The sequence below is a fragment of the Astyanax mexicanus genome, chromosome 21, assembly GCF_023375975.1.
Source record: "Astyanax mexicanus isolate ESR-SI-001 chromosome 21, AstMex3_surface, whole genome shotgun sequence".
NCBI lineage: Eukaryota > Metazoa > Chordata > Actinopteri > Characiformes > Acestrorhamphidae > Astyanax > Astyanax mexicanus.
The window spans coordinates 37,647,408-37,672,152 of NC_064428.1; the positions used below are offsets into that span (position 1 = coordinate 37,647,408).

At 37.9% G+C, this 24,745-nt stretch overlaps 1 protein-coding gene across 2 annotated transcripts in view; it reads left to right on the plus strand.

The window, feature by feature from the left end:
• Positions 1–64: 64 nt before the first annotated feature.
• epn3b (epsin 3b) overlaps positions 65–24,745 on the plus strand; it is a 35,096-nt gene continuing 10,415 nt past the window's right edge. The window contains exons 1-4 of one of the 2 annotated variants that reach the window (XM_022662175.2): positions 65–481; positions 18,488–18,869; positions 23,101–23,488; positions 23,599–23,702. In XM_022662175.2, the coding sequence (XP_022517896.2) occupies positions 18,642–18,869; positions 23,101–23,488; positions 23,599–23,702 (720 nt within the window). In that variant the 5' untranslated portion in view covers positions 65–481; positions 18,488–18,641. The other variant, XM_022662174.2, reaches the window with a different exon arrangement.

A 24,745-nucleotide genomic window follows, 5' to 3' on the forward strand; every position in this document is an offset into this window, starting at 1 on the left:
ATTCTCTCTCTTTCTCCTTCTACTCCCTCTCTCTTTTCCCTCCCACCTTTCTCCCTCTCTTATCTCTCTTTCTCTGCATCCCTCGATCCCATCCCTTTCCCACTATATCTCTCCTTCTCTCCTCCTTCCATTCTCTCGCTCTGTCCCCCTCCCTCACTCCCTTCTACTACTGCTCTCCCTCTCTCTCTTTCTCTCTCTCCCCTCCTACACACTGTGTGTATGAGCGAGCGAGAGGCTCAGTGAGTGTGTGAGTGTATCTCTCTCTCTCTCTCTCTCTCTCTCACTCTCTTTTTTTCTCTGTGTGTGGTTTGGCTGCTCTGCTGCTTCATTAGCCCACAGCCTCCCTCTCTCTCTCTCTCTCTCTCTCTCTTCTGCAGCAGCATCAGTGTGACAGGCGGCCGAGCGAGCCCCGTGAAGAGCAGAGAGAGAAAAGAGAGAGAGAGGGAGAGAAGGAGGGATACACTCACACACTCACATGAAGGTAAGGGAACGCTGCATTCACCTGCATTGCCAATGCTAATGCTGCTAATGCTAATGTGCTAATGTCCTCCTATAGCTTGTAGCGTATCTGTGTGTGTGTGTGTGTGTGTGTGGAGTATGTGGTCACACACCCAGCCGAGGTGCCGCAGGGACCTTCTGCTTCCTGTTATAGCTCATCTCATCTACAGCTGTGTGTGTGTGTGTGTGAGTGTGTGTGTGTGTGTGTGTGTGTGTGTGTGTGTGTGTGTGAGTGTGTGTGTGTGTGTGTGTGTGGAAGGCTAAGATGCTAAGCATGTGGGAAGCAGAGCTCGCTGGACGCTGTAGAAGCTGAAGATCTCTCCAGACTCTTCTCGTAATCCATTATGGTAAGCCGCGATGAACATGATGACATCACACCATCACTGACCCATCGGTGCTTAGGGGATGGAGCTTCTGGATAACCGTAAATTGGCACGTGTGTGTGTGTGTGTGTAAGTGTGTGTGTGTAAGTGTGTGTAAGTGTGTGTAGGTGCGTATAAGGTTAATTTACTGCTTTAAGTACGTCTACTTTACCCAATGTGTATCTCTCACTATCCACATACTTCTATACATCCTTTACATTGGTTGCCAAGTAGGACAGTCCAGAGTCAATGGTATGGTTGGGTATAGAGGAGGTTCTACAAGTTCTGTATGGATCCTGCAGCACATTTACCTACAGATGTTGCTGCAGCTGGGCCTGTAGATCCTGTAGCTCTACACTCGTAGGTTGAAGCTGAAGCTGGAATGTAATGATATATTAGACTTTATTGGGTAAAACTCTACTGTAATTGAAAGTAGACTCTAGTTTAGATGCTGTTGGTTCCTCTATACTGATATAAGATGAGATGAGATTGAGACGGTTGGGTTTGGAGGTTTAGCTGGACCTGGAGGTTCTACAGGTTCTGTATGGATTGTCTAGCAAGCTTAATAATCTGAAACACAAATGAGATTGATATTCTAGGCGACTTAAATGTTGTGGAGTGTTCCTGGTATGCATTGGTTGGTACCGACAACTACTTTTGGTTCTATAAAGAACCACATTTGTAATACAGTAGAACTTGTTCATCGTTATGGTTCATTTGACTTTAAAGTGTTACAAAATCTCTGTGTATTACAAGCATGGTCCTGTTTGGTGGATCCAACCGTAGTTCTTCTAGAGCATCCCCAAAAGATCAATGTGTAGCTACCTTATTTTGAAGATGGAACCAACCATATTTCTTCTAGGGCATCACCAAATGAACCCAAGGAACTATGTGTAGCTACCTTGTTTTTAAGGTGGAATCAACAGTAGTTCTTCAATGGTATCACCCAAAGAACGACCTTGTTGTGACCATTTTTAAGTTGGAACCAACATTTTTCTTCTAGAACATCCCTAAAAGAACCATGTAAATCTACATTGTATTTAAGGTGGAATCAACAGTAGTTCGTCTAGGGCGTCACCAAAAGAACCATGTGTAGCCACCTTATACTGAAGGTGGAACTAGAGCATCACCAAAAGAACCATGCGTATCTACCCTATATTTAAGGTGGAACCAACCGTAGTTCTTCTAGGGTATCAACCAAAGAACCATGTGTAGCTACCTTATTTTTAAGGTGGAACCAACAATAGTTCTTCTAGAGCATCACCCAAAGAACCCAAAGCACCGTGTGATGCTACCTTATTCTTACGGTGGAACCAACAGCTGTTCTTCTAGGGCATCAACAAAAGAACCATGTGTAACTACATCATTTTTTAGGTCGAACCAACCATAGTTCTTTTCAAGCATTTCCCAAAGATTCATGTGTTGCTACCTTATTTTTGGGTGGAATCAACTGTAGTTATTCTACAGCATCATCAAATGAATCACGTGTAGCCACCTTTTATTTAAGGTGGAACCAACCATAGTTCTTTTAGAACATCACCCAATGAATCATGTGTAGTGGCCTTGTTTTAAGATGGAACCAATCGTTATTATTTTAGGGCATCACCCGAAGAACCATGTGTTGTTATCTTTATTTTAAGGTGGATCTTACCATTGTTTTTCTAAAGCATCACCAAAAGAACCCAAAGAACCATGTGTATCTACGTTATTTAGTAGGTCGACACCAACCATACGTTTTTTAGGGCATTATCCAAAGAAACATATGTTGCTGCATTATTTTTAAAGTAGAACCAACAGTAGTACTTCTAGAGCACCCCTAAAATAACAATGTAAAGCTTCCTTATTTTTAAGGTGGAACCAACCATAGTTCTTCTAAAGCATCACCCAAATAACCCAAAGCACCATGTGTTGCCATCTTTTTTTAAGGTGCAACCAACCATTTTTCTTCTAGAGCATCATCCAAAGGACCCAAAGAACTATGTGTATCTACCTTATTTTTAAGGTGGAACCAACCAAATTTCTTCTAGAGGATCACCCAAATAACCCAAAGAACCATGTGTTGCCATCTTATTTTTAAGGTGGAACCAACCATAGTTCTTCTAGAGCATCCCCAAAGGAGCCAAATAACTACGTATATCTACCTTATTTTTAAGGTGGAACCAACCATATTTCTTCTAGAGCATCACCCAAATATCCCAAAGAACCATGTGTTGCCATTTTATTTTTAAGGTGGAACCAACCATTTTTCTTCTAGAGCATCCCAAAGGGAGCCAAAGAACTATGTATATCTACCTTGTTTTTTAAGGTGGAACCAAGAGTAGTTCCTTTATGGAACCACTCAAAGAACTATTTGTTGTTACCTTTATTTTAAAGTGGATCTAACCATTGTTTTTCTTAAGCATCACCAAAAGAACCCAAAGAACCATGAATATCTACCTTGTTTTAAGGTGGAACCAACAGTAGTTCTTTTAGAGCATCACCCAAGGAACTATGTGTTGTTACCTTTATTTTAAGGTGGATCTAACCATAGTTTTTCTAAAGCATCACCAACAGAACCGTGTGTAGTGGCCTTATTTCGTAGAGTGTACAAAACAATCCCACGTGCCTCCAGAACTAGATCAGTCCAGTTCTGACCCAGAGTGACATATATTCAGAAGCAGCAGCAGCAGCAGATCTGAGGGTGATGAGATGTTGATAAGCGCTGTGAGCGAGTGGTCACTCATCGCTCACGTCCACCCCGACACTCAACCGTGACTCAACCCGTCCGGCTATTTCTGGACACTAGGAGCACTCGCGCTCTCTCTCTCTCTCACACACTCACACACACTCTCCCACGCATGCTCTCGCACACAAACAGCTTTCACTACCGTGCTCCAGTTCGCTTGCTCATTTTTCTCCTGAAAGCAGGCTGAGAGCATTCGGTGTGTGGTTTCTGTGAGTGTGGGAGCTGGAGCTGATAAATCACGACCCGAGCTGATGAATCACATGCAGTCAGACGTCTCATTACCTCTTTAAAGAGGAAAACCGGGATTTAAACGGGAAAAAATGAAGAGAACACTTCATTTTCTGAATCAGTTTCTCTGATTTTGCTATTTATAGGTTTGTGTTTGAGTAAAATGAACATTGTTGTTTTATTCTATAAACTACAGACAACATTTCTCCCAAATTTCTTCCAAATTAAAATATTTTAGTCATTTAGAGCATTTATTTACAGAAAATGAGAAATGATGCAGAGCTTTCAGACCTCAAATAATGCAAAGAAAACAAGTTCATATTCATAAAGAAGTTTTAAGAGTTCAGAAATCAATATTTGGTGGAATAACTCTGGTTGGTTTTTAATCACAGTTTTTTTCATGCATCTTGGCATCATGTTCTCCTCCACCAGTCTTACACACTGCTTTTGGATAACTTTATGCTGCTTTACTCCTGAAGCAAAAATGTAAAAAAAAGCCAGAATGTCAACTTTGTTTAAAAACATCAATAGCATTGTTGTGCTATTAAATTAGCATTTAATTAGTGGCATACCACTTTGTTAACATGATAACATGCATGAAATATAATTTATCACAATTATTTCTGGGAAAATTTATTATTTACACAAAAACGCTTATTGTGACAGATCTAGCTGTCAGTCAAACCTTCAACTTTATATCTTTTATGATGCACTCATTCACTTATTCATCATTATAAAAGTCTCACACACACACACACACACACACACACACACACACACACACACATACACACACATATATATATACACACACAGAATCAGTCAGAGCTGAATGAGTAAAACCAGAACTATGATCACACCATGACTCAAACTCACACACACACACACACACTCACACACACACACACTCACACACACTCACACACACACACACACACACACACACACTCACACACACACACTCACACACACTCACACATGAACATATGTATCTTTCTCTCTCTCTCTCTCTCTCTCTCACACTTTGTCACTCTTTCCATCTTTCACTTTATTTCTTGCTCTTATTCTATCTTTCATTCTTTTCAATCTTTTTTCTGTCGCTTTATCATTCTCTCTGTATCTCTCACTTTCTCACTCTTATTCATTCTCTCTTTCTTTCACTCTTTTTCTGTCGCTTTATCATTCTCTTTGTACTCTCACTTTCTCGCACTTATTCTTTCTCTCTTTTTCTCTCCCTCTTTTTCCCTCTTTTTTTGTCATTCGTTCTGTCTCTCCCTTTCTCTCTTTGTCGCTCTTATTCTTTCTCTCTCTTTTTCTCTTTTTCTTGCTCTCATTCTATCTTTCACTCTATTTCTATCACTATCATTCTCTCTATATCTCTCACTTTCTCTCTCTTCTTGCTCTTATTCTTTCTCTCTTTCTTTTGCTCTTTCTGTGTCACTATGCCATTCTCTCTATCTCTCTCTTTTTTCTCTCTCTCTTTCTCACTGTCTCTCTCTCTCTCTAAAGCATGGGAAACTTGTTTAGTCAGCATCTCTGCATTGACTTTCTGTGTGTGTGTGTGTGTGTGTGTGTGTGTGTGTGTGTGTGTGTGTGTGTGTGGTTTTGCATTATTGAAAAGAAGTGTGAAGATGTTAATTTATTCAACACTATGTGTGTGTGTGTGTGTGTGTGTGTGTGTGTGTGTGTGTGTGTGTGTTAATCAGTTAGCATTGCTTTAGTTTGTAGACACCCGTAGTCGTGGGTTCGAGTTGTGTTTCCTAAAACTTCTAAATAGAATCGTCCAGTAAAAGCATTAACAGATAATTAAAAATGATCCTAATATAGACCCCTGATTGTACAATATGTTAATGTGTATGTTAATACATATATACTATATGCTGTTTAAATGTTGGCGTTATTATTTCAGAAGTTGCTATAAGTTTTTTCTCTTGTGAGTTTATTTTGCCAGCTAATTACTACATTATACGACCAGCTAATTTCAGCACACCATCACTGTAATGTAGTATCAGCCAACATTAAGTGGTAACTTGTTCTTACAGCCTACAGCACTGAGAAAATTCTCAAAGATAGAGAATACAGTTGTTCTGTGATGCCAGAATGTATGTTTATGTTACATTTCTAGGGAGGTACATGTCAATCTATAGTCTTTGTACAAGAAGTCAATTTTGCAACAAAAAAGAGTCCTCTTATGGGGCCAGTCGTTTATTTTAACATTGAAAGATTATCCTTGCCGTTTGAGATCAGAAGGACCTAATCAGTCCATAAATGTAACTGCTTTCTACAGTAAGCAAATAAACTAGTTTTAAACAGAAAACTGCATGAGAATTTCTATCATGGCCCATGTTTCTGTCTGGACTGGCTGTAGAAACTTCTGACTGGGATTCCCACCATCTGCCTTTCAATCAATTGACTGTAATGTTGAGGCCAAAGGGTCAAAGTTTAAAAAAAAAAATAAATAAATAAAAAAGTATCATGGTCTCAAGAGGTTAAAGTAGGGTAGGATGCAAAAGTGTAAACTTAACCAAAAAAATAAAAACACGCTGTAATTCATAACTGCATCATTTTAATAAACAACACAATATTGAAGGAGTTGTAAAGTGATGAACAGGATCTTTTTAGAAGGACTTTAAGGTTCTGTACTGAATTATAGTTTATATTTTACTGTGTTTGTGTTTGTTTGCTCTCACTCTTCACCTGAAGCTCTGCTGAATCAGATTTATTACAGTATCTCTGCTGCAGAGACCGAGGAGATATTAACACTGACTCATCACAACCCAGCTGATCTCATCATCACATCTGAGATTAAATCATCACATTTACTGAAACAATACAGACTGAGAAATCAACCAATCAATCAATAATCAACAAATCTGGAATACATTATTGCTCAATCAATGCAGCCGAGCATTTGCAGCTAAAAGGGACTTATAAGTAAAATTAAAATCAAGTTAAAATCTACTAAAAAAAGAATTTCATAAACAAAACAATAAAATTAAAGGTACCACTTTAAAATAATACTACCTTTATAAAGGGTTTAAAAATGGTTACTAGGTTGTTAATGCCTTAAAAAGTTGTAACTTGTAAATGTTAGTTTGTAAATGCCTTAAAAATGATTAATAATCAGTTATAACACATACGTAGAAAGGGCTACAGTATAGATGGCTGTGGGTTCACTATTTAGCAAACAACAGGTCACTGTTGCCCTTTCTATGTATGTGTTATAACTGATTATTAATGATTTTAAGGCATTTACAACCTAATTAGTAACCATTAATAAACTAATTGTAAACCATTTATAAACCCTTTATAAAGGTAGTCTTATTGTGGTGCCAAATTGAGTGGTGCCAAATTAAATAGCAAAAACAAACAATTAGTATTTAAATAAGAAGAATTTAAATAGTGGGTACCCCTTTCAAATATGGCTTCGTTATAAAGGTTCATAAATACTTTACAAATTAGTTATTATTGGTTATTAATTAGGTTATAAAGCATTAATAGGCAGTACTAACTCATAAATAGGAGGGTAACAGTGGCCTGTCATCTATCTATCTAATAGTGAGTGTTCATTGGTTTATACTGTTAAACCTCAGATCTTATTACTAGATGCTTATCTTACTATGTCTTATCAATCAGTGATTATTAATATTTCTGTTAATAACTTTATTCATTTAACTATAATAACATATTAAACGACTAAACTCACTTTCTATATTAGATATGTTTAAAATAGTTATCTTCACTGTTGTTCTTTCTATTTATTGCTTATTAATGTTTTTAAGGTATTTACAACTTAATTTAGAACTATTAATAAACTCATTTATAAACTACTTATAAACCCTTTATAACGGGGCCTTATTTTAAAGTGCTACCAAATAATAATAATAAAAAAAAATGATAAGTGGACAGGCTCAAATTTAAAACAAACACATATAAAAAATAATAGTTGACAAAAATAAGAAAGAAACTAAAAACAACACTAAAATGATAAAAAGCAGTAAAATTGTGAAAAATTCAATTTAAGTTGTTGATTCTTCTTCTTTTAAGTCTTGGTTTCTTTAAGTAGTGAATTCTTATTCTTCTTTTGAGTCTTTAAGGTTCTTTTTCATTTTTATTCTTGTTGTTTTTTAGTCCGGATTCTACTGAATTGTGTTCTTAAGGAGTCTTGTTTCCAGAGGTGGAAAGTAACTAATTGCATTTACTCACATTACTGTAATTGAGTAGATTTTATGAGTAATTTGTAATTTTTAAAGTAGTTTTTAAAATAGGTAATTTTACTTTTACTCAAGTTCATTTTGACACAAGTAATCTACTTCACTACTTTGGAAAACTCCACATTACTGAGTAAAAAATTAAATGCTGGGGAAAAAACACCTTGTTTGAATATAAAAAAAAAAGAGTTTTTTTCTCCAAAGTTAAGAAATAATAATGAACTGTAAAACTATAAAGATACAGTTTATTAGTCACCTATATGACCTTAATTTTTTAACAGTAAAAAAAAATTGGATCATAAAAAACTAATTATTGAATTTATGATTTGTTCTTTTTTATATCAAATAAATAAAAGTAACTATGTAACTTTTACTCAAAGTACATTTTAAATTGAGTACTTTTTAATTGTACTCAAGTAGATTTTTAGATGGGTACTTTTACTTTTACTTGAGTAGAATTTTAGCAAAGTAAAGGTACTTTTACTCAATTACAAATTAGTTTTAGTATTTTTTACACCTCTGCTTGTTTCATGCTTTTAGTGTGGATCTCTTTTTGACTCTGGGTTCTCAGTTTGAGTCGTGGTTCTTCTCAGTGGTTATTTTTTATTCTTGTGTGTGTGTGTGTGTGTGTGTGTGTGTGTGTAATCTGATGCCTCTGAGTGCAGGCTGACCTTATAATTGACGTTGTCCTTGAAGCGTTCTCCTCTTTGCTCACTGGTATTTCCATTATTCAACCATTTGTGTGTGTGTAAATGTGTGTGTGTGTGTGTGTGTGTGTGTGAGTTTGTGTGTGGGGTGTAGTGTGTGTGTGTGTGTGTGTGTGTGTGTGGGGGGGGGGGTGTAGTGTGTGCGGGGTGTGTGCGTGGTGTGTAGTTTATTGTGTGTGTGGGTTGTATTATAGAGTGTGTGTGTGTGTGTGTGTGTGAGTTTGTGTGTGGGGTCTAGTGTGTGTGTGTGTGTGTGTGTGAGTTTGTGTGTGGGGTCTAGTGTGTGTGTGTGTGTGTGTGTGTGTGAGTTTGTGTGTGGGGTGTAGTGTGTGTGTGTGTGTGTGTGTGTGTGTGTGTGTGGGGGGGGGGTGTAGTGTGTGCGGGGTGTGTGCGTGGTGTGTAGTTTATTGTGTGTGTGGGTTGTATTATAGAGTGTGTGATTGTGTGTGTGTGTGTGTGTGTGTGTGTGAGTGTGTGATTGTGTGTGTGTGTGTGTGTGTGTGATTGTGTGTGTATGTTTGTGTGTGTGTGTAATTGTGTGATTGTGTGTGTGTGTGTGTGTGTGTGAGTGTGTGATTGTGTGTGTGTGTGTGTGTGATTGTGTGTGATTGTGTGTGTATGTTTGTGTGTGTGTGTAATTGTGTGATTGTGTGTGTGTGTGTGTGTGTGTGTGTGTGTGAGTGTGTGATTGTGTGTGTGTGTGTGTGTGTGTGATTGTGTGTGATTGTGTGTGATTGTGTGTGTATGTTTGTGTGTGTGTGTAATTGTGTGATTGTGTGTGTGTGTGTGTGTAATTGTGTGATTGTGTGTGATTGTGTGTGATTGTGTGTGTATGTGATTGTGTGTGTATGTGTGTGTGTGTGTGTGTAATTGTGTGATTGTGTGTGATTGTGTATGTTTGTGTGTGTGTGTAATTGTGTGATTGTGTGTGTGTGTGTGTGTGTGTGTGTGAGTGTGTGATTGTGTGTGTGTGTGTGTGTGTGATTGTGTGTGATTGTGTGTGATTGTGTGTGTATGTTTGTGTGTGTGTGTAATTGTGTGATTGTGTGTGTGTGTGTGTGTAATTGTGTGATTGTGTGTGATTGTGTGTGATTGTGTGTGTATGTGATTGTGTGTGTGTGTGTGTATGTGTGTGTGTGTGTGTGTATTTGATGCTCTGATCTGATCATCTCAGTCTGATTTGAGTCTGTAATCAGATGTTTTGATCCGTTTCTTTAAAGCAATAGTTCAGTAGATTTCCATAGTTTTGCTTCTTTAGTTTTTCTCTAGAGCTGCGATGCTAACTTACAGGGGTTGGAGAATGAAACTGAAACACCTGTCATCATTTTAATGTGGGATTTTAGGTTTCATGGCTAAATTGGAGCAGCCTGGTGTTTAATCTTCATTAATTGCACATTGCACCAGTAAGAGCAGAGTGTGAAGGTTCAATTAGCAGGGTAAGAGCACAGTTCTGCTCTAAATATACCTGCTAAATATTACAATGCACACAACATTATGGGAGACATACCAGAGTTCAAAAGAGGACAAATTGTTGGTGCACGTCTTGCTGGAGCATCTGTGACCAAGACAGCAAGTCTTTGTGATGCATCAAGAGCCACGGTATCCAGGGTAATGTCAGCATACCACCAAGAAGGACCAACCACATCCAACAGGATTAACTGTGGACGCTGTAAGAGGAAGCTGTCTGAAAGGGATGTTCGGGTGCTAACCCGGATTGTATCCAAAAAACATAAAACCACGGCTGATCAAATCACGCAGAATTCAATGTGCACCTCAACTCTCCTGTTTCCACCAGAACTGTCCGTCACCACAATCAATTATTGTGCTCTAAAACCAGGTGTTTCAGTTTCATTCTCCAACCCCCGTATAGCTAACAGCTAATAAAAGCTTATGTTCACCAATTAGCATCATGATCAATTCATCTCAAACTCTCCTCAAATCATGAGCAGATGCTCAATAATCTATAATAGATGTAATTAAATAATTTCCAAAATGTTGCTCTTCCTTTCCATGGGGTGGTCCTGATGAGTGCCAGTTTCACCATTATTATGTTGATAATTGATGGTCTTTGCGGCGACTGCACTTGAGGATACTTTTAAATTTCTGGAAATTGTTGACAGACCTTCATTTTTTCTTAAAGTATGTTTTTCTTTACTTAGTTGAGTATTTTTTGCATTTTTATAATCTGGATTAATAGAACATTAATCAAATATTCACTATTCACTGTATACCTGTAACTCTACCTCTTCACTACTTTACTTTAACTGATGCTCTCAAACACTTTATTAAGAGACAAGAAATTCAAGTAATTAACTCTTGATGAGTTCAGCACAGCTGTTAACTGAAAACCTGAATTCCAGGTGAATCTACCTCTAATCTATCTAATCCAGCAAAGATGTGTAAAACTGTCATCTAAGAATGTAAAATATAAAACATATTCTTTTTGTTTTTTGCTTTACTGAACAAATTCATATGTTTGTCTTCATAGGTTTACAATAATACAAAAAAACACACAGAATTTAAGGCCTGTCCAAACTTTTGACTGGTACTGTATGTAAATATAAAGGGTATACGAGTGTATTGTTTTATGGCATTGTTTTGCAGGCTGAAGGTTTATAAATAAATTCAGATTATTAATTAATGTTATATAAATTATTCAATTAAAACTGTAAAGTAGTTTATTTGTATTGTTAATGAATATTTTATTAATGAGAGTGAAAAGTTTGTATTGTGTATTAAATGAATTTATGGAGGGATTATTGGTGGGGTGTTGAGGTGTAGGCGGGGTTTGGCATCTCAGCAGAAATGTGATACTGAGTTCACCTTCCTCACCTTCAGCTGCTACACTGTGATTATTAATATCATCACCATTCTCCCTGAGTCTTCCTCACTCGCTTACAGAGGTTCTACTCCAGGTTCTTATTTGGAGTCTTGGTTCTTTTCAGTGGTTCGTCTTTATGCTCTTTCAAAGTTCTAATTTTGAGTCTTGGTTCAATCTCATTCTCTTACAGAGTCTCTCCTTTTGATTTATGGTTGATATCTATGGTTTGTCCTCATGGTCTTCCCTATACACAGCACATTTCTGGAGTTCAAAATGTGGAGTTAAACAAAAATGTCTGAAAGTGTCAAATTGTTAAAAGTTTATTCTCCAACTTAAACTACAAGTTGAGTTGAGGGGAACATTTTGGTGGTGTAGAGTTTCAGTTTATTTCAGAGTTTATTGTAAGGTGTTTAGAAGCGTAACAGAACTCTCTAATGGGCGTGTCCCGCAATCCCAGCTCACCATCAGTGTGTAGTCTTGCACAGCAGGGCTCCTTCCATTGGGTGTTTCATGATCATTTATATAAAGTTTGTTTGCCAAACTGATGTGTTGTTGGCTATAAGAGCAAGTTACCTATCTTCTTATTTTCTGCACTGTTAATACTGCAATACAGGATTAAAGTTGCCATGCAATGAAAATATAATCTGGTCTACACTTTTTATTGTTATTTTTACTCCTAAATGTTCCAGGGTTTTAAAATATTAGTTTAATAAGAGTTTTTTGCATTATTTGTTAACACTGTGAAGTGAAGGAGTTCATGTTAAAATTAACTCTATCAGCTGAGAGCTGTATTTTACTCTAGATAGGATAAATATTTTAACTTCCACAACAGTTCAGATTTAACTTTTTAAGAGTTAAAACTCCCAGAAAAAAAAGTTACTTTAACTCTGTTATAGATTATCTGTATAGTAGTTAGTTTATAGAGTTTATACGGTGGTCATGCATATACACTCAAAATAAGTAGATATTAACTCTCAGGGAGAATTTGCTGTGTATACTTAGTGTCTTTATTTTTGAGTCTTGGTTTCTCTAATCGGTTTAGTCTCATGCATTTTAAAAGTTCTCTTAATCCTTATTCTCTTCTTAAACGTTGGTTTCTATACGTGGTTCTTATTTGTGCTTTAAGGGAGTATCTCTCTTGAGTCTTGGTTCCTCTCTTTTTCTGACTGTTACGCAGCCTGGTTCTCCTTCCACACTGCCGGACTCTATTTCCCAGAATTCCCCTGATTATGACATCAATAATAACCCTTCACCTTCACCCAATCACGTTACGCTCCAACGCTCTGATTCACCTGCGTACTAAATTACTTCCGGTTCATTCTTATCTAGATCCTGTATTTAAGGCATCCGTTTGTAAACAAACACCGCGAGGTATTGCCGACTTATGTTGCGTACTAAGCGTTTTCCTGATTACTGTTTTTGCCTTCTCGTTACGACCCTGTTTTCGGATTATCGGTTTATGTCTTATTGGATTTGTTGTATGGTTGGACTGTTTCTCGGTTTCGAACTCGGACTGTATTTTTGACTACGTTTCTGGTTATCGGTGAGATTGTTGTTTACTTGGTTATTCTGTTAGCAGAACCTGTTAGCCTTCCTGCTAATAAACCTGTCTGTATTTTTAACTCGGCTCGCGTCGCTCCTCTCTACCTGGCGTCACACTGACCTCAGTACTCTTAGATTTGCTTCTTTGGAGTCATGGTTCTGCTAAGGGTTTTTTTCCCCATTCTCTTTTTAAGTTTGAGTTTTTAAATTCTCTTTTGAGTCTTGGTTCTACTGAGTGGTTATTTCATAACTTCTTTTTTTGAGGCTTTGATGTTTCTCGTCATGTTTGCACAGAGGTTCACCTTAGAGTTCTTATATTAAGATCCTGTTTTGAGTCTTGGTTCTTTCCCAGTGGTTAATCCTAGTTTTCCTTTTAGTCTTGGGTCTTCTTAGGGGTTCTTCCCAGTGCTTTTGGAGAGGGAATCGTTTGAGTCTTGGTTCTTTTTAGTGATTCTTTACTGTACAGTTACAAAGTTCTCTTTTTGAGTCTTGGTTCTTCTGAATGCTTTTTCTTTGTTACATTTTTGTCGTGTTTCTTTTCAAGGGTTCATCTACATGTTCTTAGAGTCTCTTCTTGTGAGTCTCATTAGTATTTTTTAATTTTGATTTTCCATCAGGATTCAGGGAGGTTGTGTTGAGTCTTGGTTCTTTTTCCTCAGTGTAGAGCTGATCTGAGGTCTGTGATGTGGCTGTGAAGTGTGTGATGGTTCAGGCTCTAATTCCTCACATCATTTATAGAGCTCACAGAAAGAGACAGAAATCTGAGACGGGGAATCTCTCTCTCTCTCTCTCACTCTCTCTTCTCTCTTTCTCTCTTCTCTCTCTCTCTCTCTCTCTCTCTCTCTCTCTCTCTCTCTCTCTCTCTCTCTCTCTCTCTCTCTCTCTCTCTCTCTCTGTGTAAAGTTGCTGATGTGAGCACTGGTAGTCCTATAGAGGACAAAGCTGAGGAATTCACCCCTGAACCTGGTATCAGATAAACAACAGACCGAATGTTCATATAAAAATATACCAACAAAAGTATTTGGACACCTGAACATTCTTTTAAAATCAAGGAAATTAAAAAGGTTGTTTTTTCAAGACTTCTTGTGAGTCTTGGTTCTTCTCACTAGTTAATCTTTATTTTTAGCAATTATACGTATTCTTAATTGTTCTGTCTAGTGTTCTTAATGAGGTTCTTGGTTTGATTCTTGATTCCTTTAAATTATTCTTGCTCATGCTTTTAGTGAGTTTTTTTTTAGTCTTGGTTCTTCTTAGTGGGTATTTTTTATTTTTTATTATTTTTGTTTGTTGTTCTGAAACGTTTTTTTTGTAGTGAGTTTCTCTTTTTTAAATCTAGATTCTCATTTTGAGTATTGGTTCTTCTTAGTTGTCATTCATCATTCTTTTTTGAGTCTTGGTTCCTTTTGAATTATTTCCCCATGCTCTTAGATTCTTAGCTGTCGAGTCTTGGTTTTTAGTGAGGTTCTCTTTTTGAGACTTGGTTCTTCTTGTTGGGTATTTTTTGTTTTTTAAAACTTATTCTGCCAAATTATTTTTTGTTGTTGTTGTTCTGAAAAGTTTTTTTTTCGAGTGAGTTTCTCTTTTGAAATCTATATTCTCTTTTTGCTTTTTGAGTCTTGGTTCTTCTTAGTGGGTATTTTTGTTTTTAAAAACTTATTCTGCCAATTATTTTTTTGTTTTGTTGTTCTAAACATTTTTTGTAGTGAGTTTCTCTTTTTAAATCTGGATTCTCTTTTTGCTTTTTGAGTCTTGGTTCTTCTCAGTTGTTATTCTTTATTCTCATTTTGAGTCATGTTTCTTCTCAGTGGCCATTTGTCGTTCTTTTTTGAGTCTTGGTTCCTTTTGGATTCTTTCCCCATGCTCTTAAAGTCTTAGCTGTTGAGTCTTGGTTTCTCTTCGTGGTTATTCCTCATTATCATTTTGAGTCTTGGTTCTACCTCATGCTTTTTGAAGTTCACCTTTTGAATCTTTGTTTCTTAAATGGTTCATCTTTGTTCTTTCTTTGAGTCTTGGTTTCTTCTCAGTGATTTTAGCTTTTCCATGTGCTTAGAATCTTTTCTGTTAAGTCTTGGTTGCTTTAAGTGATTATTTATCATGGTGTTACAAAGTGCTTCTTTTGAGTCTTGGTTCCTTTGAATGGTTATTTCTTGTTTTTCTTTTAAGTATTTATTATTTTTCATGCTTTTATAGAGCTTATCACCTGAGTCTTGATTTCATGGAGTGATTTTTTTTACATGCTTTTAATGAGGTTCTCCTTCGAGTCTTGGGCATTCTAAGGGATTTTTTTCCTGTATATTAGAGTGTCCTTTTGAAACATGGTTCATTTTAGTGGTTCTTCTTAATTCTTGTAGAAAGCTCTTTTTTTGAGTTTTGGTTCATCTACATGGTTATTGTTTGTTCTCTTTAAGATTATTGGTTCTTCTCAATGTTTCTCTCTTTGAGTCTTGGTTCCTGTGGAGAGAGTTACTCCAATACTCCCCAGTAAGTGTCCCAGTACTTTTGGTGATGTGTGAGTGAGTGTATGAGACGGAGAGAGAGAGAAATATGGGGCAGTTCCATCGCCTCGTTTTCCCCAACTCCCCCATGGGTTTCCGTCGCATAGCGACCACTCGCAGTGTGTGTGTGTGTGTGTGTGTGAGTGTTATTAAAGGCGATCCTGGCACTGTATGTATATTTATAGTTCATGTATTTACACTGTGTTTGCAATAGTATTTGGACACCTGTTCCTCCAGGGATTCTTGAAAGATCTAAAGTATTTATAGAGAGTTTGTCTCCGTTTTTACTTTAATTACAGCCTCTATTGTTCTGGAAAGGCTTAGTATTAGATACTGGAACATTGCTGTGAGGAGGATTTGATTGCATGCAACCTCTTAGATCATTGAAGTCAGATACTAGTGTTGGTTGATGTTGAAGTTAAATCTTTTGATCTAATAGAATTCGATCTAAACCAAAAGGTATTGGATGGAGCTCCATTACTCTAGAGAACACAACTCCAAGGTTGTATACTAGATCTTATACTAGATGTTGAAACATTGCTATGAGGGGGATTTGATTGCATTCAGCCCTTTAAGTTAAGGGATTTAAACTCATTCCAATTGAGTTTCATGGTTTCAGACCCGAAGCTCCAATTCTGCTTGTTTTATGACATAAAGATTAAACATTTAAAAATGATGCGTTTTTTTATTTTACCAAATTGAAAACCTCTGGAATATAATCAAGAGGAAGATGGATGATCACAAGCCATCAAACCACCAAACTGAACTGCTTAAATTTTTTGCACCAGGGGTAAAGCAGCATAAAATTATCCAAAAGCAGTGTGTAAGACTGGTGGAGGAGAACATGATGCCAAGATGCATGAAAACATGAAAAAATGAATCAGTTTCTCTGATTTTGCTATTTATAGGTTTATGTTTGAGTAAAATTAACATTGTTTGTTTTATTCTATAAACTACAAACATAAAGTTTTAGAAGTTTTAAGGGTTCAGAAATCAATATTTGGTGGAATAACCCTGGTTTTTAATCACAGTTTTAATTTCATGCATCTTGGCATCATGTTCTCCTCCTCCACCAGTCTTACACACTGCTTTTGGATAACTTTATGCTGCTTTACTCCTGGTGCAAAAATTCAAGCAGTTCAGTTTGGTGGTTTGATGGTTTGTGATCATCCATCTTCCTCTTGATTATATTCCAGAGGTTTTTAATTTGGTAAAATCAAAGAAACTCATCGTTTTAAAGTGCTTTTATTCCAGAGCTGTAAGTGTGTTAAACTGGAGCTTCAGACTGGATCCAGCAGTCAGCTCCTCCTCGTGACCTACCTTCCCAGTCTGATGTGTCTGGGCTCAGTGGGGAGGTGGGAGCTGTAGAGCAGTGTTTAATTATAGGGCTTAAACTAGCTTCACGTTTCACTTCTAAACGGATCATTAAAGAGGCGTAAAAGAGTAAAATGATTTACAGTACTAAATAATACATTTCAGTTTCATGAGTGCAAGAGAATCGGAGGAACGAGGGATAAAAAATGAGGAACGGATGAGTGCAGGTGAGTGTGGCTGTGGATTTGAGCTCATATGCTTGCAGTAAAGGAGTGCATGCAGTTCAGTAGCTGTGAATGGAGTTGGAAACTACCGCCACCATGTTTAAAAGCTTTACTTTAGTCCGGCTATTTCTTTAATGTGAATCTACAGATATAACTTTTGACTGATGTATACTGTTTGACTCTAAATATTCTTCTCTTTCTTCCCTCTCTCTCTCTCTCTCTCTCTCTCTCTCTTGCATTCTTTATCTCTCTTTCCTCTTTTCTCTCCAACTGTGCATTCTTTGTTTTTTGTCTTTTCATCTCCTCTTTATTATCTCCCTTTTTCTATCTTTTTATCTACTGTTTTTATCTCATTGCTCTCTCGTTCTTTCTCTTCTATCGTTCTCTTCTATCTCTTTACCTTTATTTCATTCCCTCTTTTCTCTCCAACTTCTGCTCTTTTTATCTCTCTCTTACTCTGTCTTTTTTTATCTTTTTCTCTCATCTATCTCTACATCTTTCCCTCTCTCTGTCTCTTTCTCTCTTGCATTCTTTTCCTCTCTTTCCTATTTTCTCTATTCATCCTTTGTTTTTCTTTCTGTTTTATCTCTCTCTCTGTACCTTCTTTTTTTCTATGTTTTCTACTCTTTCTTGTTTTCCCATATTTTCTTTCTCTCTTCTATCTCTACATCTTTCCCTCCATTTTTCTCTCTCTTTTTCTTTTATCTTAATCTTTTCCTCTCTACCTTTTTATTTTATCGCTCTCTCTTTCTTTCTCATCTCGTCTCACTTTGTCCTCCTCTTCAATTTTTTTTCCTTGTCTGTCTCTCTCTCTCCATCCTTTCCTCTATCTCTCTTTTATCTGTCTATCCCTCAACTTCTCTCTCTCTGTCTCTTACATTATTTTTCTCTCTTTCCTCTTTCTCTCCAACTATTCATCCTTTGTTTTTCTTCTCATCTCCTCTTTTTATCTCTCTCTTACTCTGGATTCCCTTTCTTTTCTTTCCTTTTTTTCTTTTATGTCTTTCTCTCTTTCCATCTGCTTCTCTCTGTCTTTCTCTCTCTCTCTCTCTGTCTCTTACATAATTTTTCTCTCTTCCCTCTTTTCTCTCCAACTATTCATCCTTTGTTTTTCTTCTGTTTTTATCTCTCTTACTCTCTTTTTTTTTCTTTTTGCCTCTTTTTGTTTATCCTATATTTCCTGTCATTACATTTCTCTTTTTCCTCTCTCTCGTTTTCTCTTTATGATAATCTTTTCCCCTCTTTTTTATTGCTCTGTCGTTCTTTCTCATCTCTTGTCTCTGTCTTTCTTTCCCTTTTATTTTCTTTGTCTCTCGCTCTCTCCATCTCTCTCTCTCTCTCTTTTTCTCTCTCTCTGCAGACACACTCCTGATTCACTCGTCCTACCTCCACCGTCCAAAGACCCGCCCACACACACCCTTACACACTCTTACACACACACACACACACACTCTTACACACTCTTACACACACACACACACTCTTACACACACACACACGTGCTCGCCGTAGCCATGACGACCTCAGCCCTGCGGCGGCAGGTGAAGAACATCGTTCATAACTACTCGGAGGCGGAGATTAAGGTGCGGGAGGCGACCTCTAATGACCCCTGGGGTCCGTCCAGTTCCCTGATGTCTGAGATTGCGGACCTGACCTTCAGCGTGGTGGCCTTCAGCGAGGTCATGGCCATGGTCTGGAAACGCCTCAACGACCACGGCAAGAACTGGAGACACGTCTACAAGGTACCGCCAACAAACCTGTTATAACTCAGTTATAAAGCACATTTATTACACTGCTTATTACACTGTCTATAAGCTAAAAACAGCATAATATAAAATGTAGCATACTGAGTGATCCAGCGGTCTAAAGCTCTGCCACTATGATCAGGAGATCGCCGGGTCGAATCCCGGTCATACAGCTTGCCATCAGCTGCCAGAGCCTAGAGAGGGAGAGCACAGTTGGTCTTGCTCTCTCTGGGTGGGTACAGTAGATGGCACTCTTCTTATTCCCGACATCACTCCTCCTAGGGTGATGTGGATGAGCACAAGTCTGCATCTGTGAGCTGATGTATCGGAACCAAGTCGCTGCGCTTTTGTCTGAGTGTTAGCACTGTGATGATACTCGTAAAAAAAGAGTTAAAAAAAAAGGGGGAGTCTGACTTCACATGTATCGGAGGAGGCATGTGCTAGTCTTCACTGTCCTGGTGTGTTGGGGCATCACTAGTTATAGGGGTCCTATAATGAGTGGGTTTGGTAATTGGCCGTGTAAATTGGGAAGAAAATGGGATAAAAAATATTATAGATACAAATATATATTTTTTTATTTATTATTTTTTATATTTATTTAGCTCATTTCTCCCCACTTTAGCAGGCCAATTACCCAACCCACAAATATAATATTTGTAATAGTACTTTTATTACTGTTTATTACACTATCCAAACACAGTATATGATACATCCTTAAAAAGAAGATTACCAGGTATCAATACAATGTGTAACGACATGTAGAAAACAAGAAATACCCTGTAGTGCACTCTTGTAAACCACTTAAAAAGCACTGTTTTCATGGATATATGTTTTCAATAGTGTATAAGAGTGTGAAAGTGTAATAACACAGTTTACTTATATGTAATAAGCACTGTAATAAGCACTGTAATTAGCACGTATTGCTTTTGTATTGTTCTCAAGGTAAAACTGAAGTCATTCTGCATATTTGAGAAGAAAGTTGTCATGTTTAACCATGTTAAAATTATATTTCTTTGGGAAAATATATATATATTTTTTTAGTCCCTGTGGATATATCAAATATATCATTTTATTTTGACTTTTGATAACAAACTTTATTTGTATGAAACCTACTAAAATCACTTTGTTTAAGTAAGCTTACAACAAGAATATAGTAAGAATATAAACACCCAAATATACTTCTTTAGATACCACTTTTTAGATATACGTCTTTTTATTTAAGATCTACTTGTACGTCTCATTGTAACTGGCATAGATATGCTTTGTAACATTATATTAAAATAACTAAAAACAAGTAAATACATTAAAAATAAGGCACACTATGGCATTGAGGGTTAATAGTATGATACACATAATAGAGTGTAGACTATTAATATATTGTCGCTGTCCAAAACAGCAACTTTACAGGAGAGAAAAAAAACTTCCAAACGTTTAATGGAAGTCAATGTAAAAAGAGTTTATTTCAGGTCATTATGAAGAGTTTCTATTGGTCCGTTCTTCAAGAAATTTTGACACAGTGTAAGAGACAGTTTGTCTGTTTAAATTATGTAGAAAACCAAAAATCGACAAAAATAAAGATATTTGTTTTACATTGAATAGCGTCGATTTATACGCAATAATACAATTAATAGCTACATTCCATCATACTACAACCTGCCAGCAGAGGCACTAAACCTGTGTTTAATGGTTTTATCCTTTTGCGAGATTGAGCTAATAGTGTTATTAGAGGCTATTGAACATGCTAACTGGAGGATACAGGCTTTTTGCTTGGGTTGGGTTTGAAAAATGTGATTTCCGCTGATCTTTTAATGAATGAAGAATAATTCATTGCTACAGAGTGGCTCTGGTGATTGTAGGACTTTGTCCACATCATTACTCTTAATGTTTTCTAAGCTCCTGAGCTGCTGATAAACTGCAGGCGTGTGGCGTTAAATACGGTGAATCTGTAGAGGATTCTAATCTGCACTGCAGGAATTAAATTTACACTGATTTAATTAGCGCTAGCTTCACTGTGTGCTCCTGAAAAGCTACTTAAGTACAGGAGGTCTGCATTCACAGACAGGAAGTACCTTCATTAATTAGCACACTGTTGCTAACAACATAGCGTACAATTATTTAGCATTAGGAGGTGGAGCTACATCTCTTATTAAGAGTTAATATTGTCGATGTCCAATGAAAAACAAGTATCTCCAAAACAGCAACTTTACAGGAGAGAGAAGAAAACTTCCAAACTTTCAATGGAAGTCAATGTAAAAAGAGTTTATTTTTAATATTTTTTAATGATATAGAAAACTAAAAATCGACAAAAATAGAGATACTTGTTTTTCATTGGACAGCGACAATATACTGGATATTAAAAACGGTATAAATGTAGATATTGAGATATATGACAAGTATATCTCAGAGCTACAGTATCTGCGTAGGGTGAAGGGGTCCCACTTTATAATAAGTGTCCATAAGTACTATGTAGTTACACGGTAACAATTCCTGTAACTACAGTGTAACTACTGATGAAGTACACATTGTTACAGATTAACTACAGAGGAACAGGTTATGTAATTACACACGCGTATTATTTATATATATAATTTTGGGTTAATTCAGGGTGAGTGTACTTACACAAGTAATATAGCACGTGTACTTACACATGTGTAATAGTGTGTGTGTGATGAGTTGAGTATAAACTTATCTAACAGCTATTGTCTACCACGCACACACTATGTGTACTTACACAAGTCAAAATTAACCTTAATACACGTGTGTAATTACATAACCTGTACCTCTGTAGTTACTCTGTAACAGTGTGTACTTCATCAGTAGTTACACTGTAGTTACATGGATTGTTACCGTGTAACTAGATATTACCTAGGGACACTTATTATAAAGTGGGACCGGTAAGTGTACAATTTATTGCAAAAAAGTATTTACTTGCATCTCTTTGCATGCATATGACACCCTTTAAAGCGAGGTATTTTAGAAATAGAATGAAAGTTGGCCCGCTGTTAAGCAGGTTTTTATAATGTGAGATTCAAAGTTTGAACGCTAGGTGTCAGAAACGGGCCAAAGAGTCTAAAAGCGAAGAGAGTGCGCATTTCTAGCGCAAAAAAAACCCGCCAAAGAGTCTAAAAGCGGCGAGGGTGAAGTTTTAGCGCAGAAAAACAGGCCAAAGAGTCTAAAAGCGGAGAGAGTTCGCATTTCTAGCGCAGAGAAACGGCCAAAGAGTCTAAAAGCGGAGAGAGTGCGCATTTCTAGCGCAAAAAAACGGCCAAAGAGTCTAAGAGCTGAGAGAGTGCGCATTTCTAGCGCAGAAAAACGACCAAAGAGTCTAAAAGTGGAGAGTGTGCGCATTTCTAGCTCAGAAAACAGCCAAAGAGTCTAAAAGCAGAGAGAGTGTGCATTTCTAGCGCAGAAAAACGGGGCAAAAGAGTCTAAAAGCGGAGAGAGTGCGCATTTCTAGCGCAAAAAAATGGCCAAAGAGTCTAAGAGCGGAGAGAGTGCGCATTTCTAGCGCAGAAAAACGACCAAAGAGTCTAAAAGCGGAGAGTGTGCGCATTTCTAGCTCAGAAAAACAGCCAAAGAGTCTAAAAGCGGAGAGGGTGCGCATTTCTAGCGCAAAAAAACGGCCAAAGAGTCTAAAAGCGGAGAGGGTGCGCATTTCTAGCGCAAAAAAACGGCCAAAGAGTCTAAAAGCAGAGAGAGTGTGCATTTCTAGCGCAGAAAAACGGGGCAAAAGAGTCTAAAAGAGGAGAGAGTGCACATTTCTAGCGCAGAAAAACAATCCAAAGAGTCTAAAAGCGGAGAGGGTGCACATTTCTAGCTCAGAAAAACGGGCCATAGAGTCTAAAAGCTGAGAGAGTCCACAGTTTTAGAGCAGAAAAAGGGCAAAAGAGTCTAAGAGTGTGTTTATAGTGTTTATGGTGTTTATGGGAATATTCCACTGTTTTTTCCAGAAGAACATTTGGGAGTTTAGACACTGATGTTGGACGCACTGATGTTTACTCTAATTCATCCCCAATGTGTTGTATTGGGTTCAGATTGGGTTAAGGTCAGGACTTTCTGTTTTTTTCAGGCATGTTGGAACAGGAAATGGGCGTCTCCAAACTGTTTTCTGCAATGTTGGGAGCGTGAAATCATCCAACTACTGAAAAACAACCCCTCCACCAAACTTTACACTCGGCACAATACAGTCAGACGACTACAAATCACTATTAATAATGTCTCATTCCAGGCGTTGACTCTTCTGGACTATCTGGCGAAGACGGGTTCGGAGCGGGTGGCCCAGCAGTGCCGGGAGAACGCCTTCACCATCCAGACGCTGCGGGACTTCCAGTACGTGGACCGAGACGGGCGGGACCAGGGCGTGAACGTCAGGGAGAAGGCCAAACAGTTGGTGGCACTGCTGCGGGACGAGGAACGTCTCCGTCAGGAAAGAGCCCAGGCTTTGAAGACCAAAGAGAGGATGGCAGGTGGAGGTGGAGGGGGAGGTGGAGGGGGCGGAGGTACAGGAGGTGGAGGGGGAGGGGCTTATCCCAGTAGGAGGAGCAGCCAGCCTAGTATGGCCGCCCTGTACGGCGAAGAGTTCAGCCGATCCAGAGAATCACCGTCGTCATTTAACTGTGAGTACCTTGGGCTTCCTGTCACTGTGGCCACTTTATTGGAAACACCTGCCCACTCTACCTTGAGCTTTACTCTTTCTCTTTCTCTCTTTTTTCTTTCTTTCTTTTAGCATCTGCATCTTCTCCCAGAGCGTCAGAGTTGGAACAGTCCCGACCTCAGACCAGCGGAGAGGAAGAGCTACAGCTACAGCTGGCACTCGCCATGAGCAGAGAGGTACAATTATTAGCCAAAATTAGCCAAAATTAGATAAAATGCAACATTAAATGATGTCTCAGATACATGACACATATATAAATGATTTTAAATTATACGTGTGCTCTGATTAGACACTAGTCTAGATCTAGTATCCACAAGAGGGTGTAAACGTGCTTCTCCCGCTGCCCTATAAAAACAAAAAGCTCTCAGAGGCTACTTTTAATGTTGGGTAGTGTACCTCCTGGTGAGAGACCGTTGACAGACTTTGGCTTAATCCCATGTCTACTTTGTACCCTTACCCCTTGTTTTCGAGTGTAGTAGTTACATAAAAGAATTGGGACAAGCCTTCAAGCAACTAATATAGATATATCACTATAGCAGTGGAGAATTAACTTAACTTGACTAGCTTAACTTGTTCACTTTAGGGGTTTATTATCGTATGTCTTCAGAAAGGGGGCAGGTGGTTGAGCAATTGAGCAATTGATTATTATTGTCCGTTCCTTTTTTGTTACATCTTAAATGTTCCAGCCTCTGCCTTCTGTTGCACCATTTAAGGTGGAATGGGACAATTAGCTAGCTAGATTGCTACTTAAACAAGCTACTAACTACTAAAAAAAAGGCCATAAACCATTGAAACAACAAATTAAAAACTATGAAACTTTGAATTTGTGGGTTTATTTGGTTGCCTGGTCAGTGCCATCTTTCCAGTGATTCTCGTAGTCCTCTGTTTGGAGTGTTCCTCTAAAAAATCTCCTTTTGAAGGACCATGCAGCCCCAACACTTCCCCAAACCTACTCCTTCAGCGTAAGAAGAATCAGGAGACTCTACCCCTAGAAATGAACCCTCCAAACAGGGCTAAGTAGGGATAAGTGGTAGAGGACCAAGGGATGAAGCAAAACAGTCATTTTTACGATTTGTCCACCATGTAGACCACCCATTAGTGGTGTCGTTAACAAGAAACCAGGACTGCTAGCAACTGGAACAGTATCATCTTTAGTGATTAATCCAGGTTCTGTTTCAGTTCAGGTTTAGGTATGGAGGTCTCGTGGTGATGAGGTCTT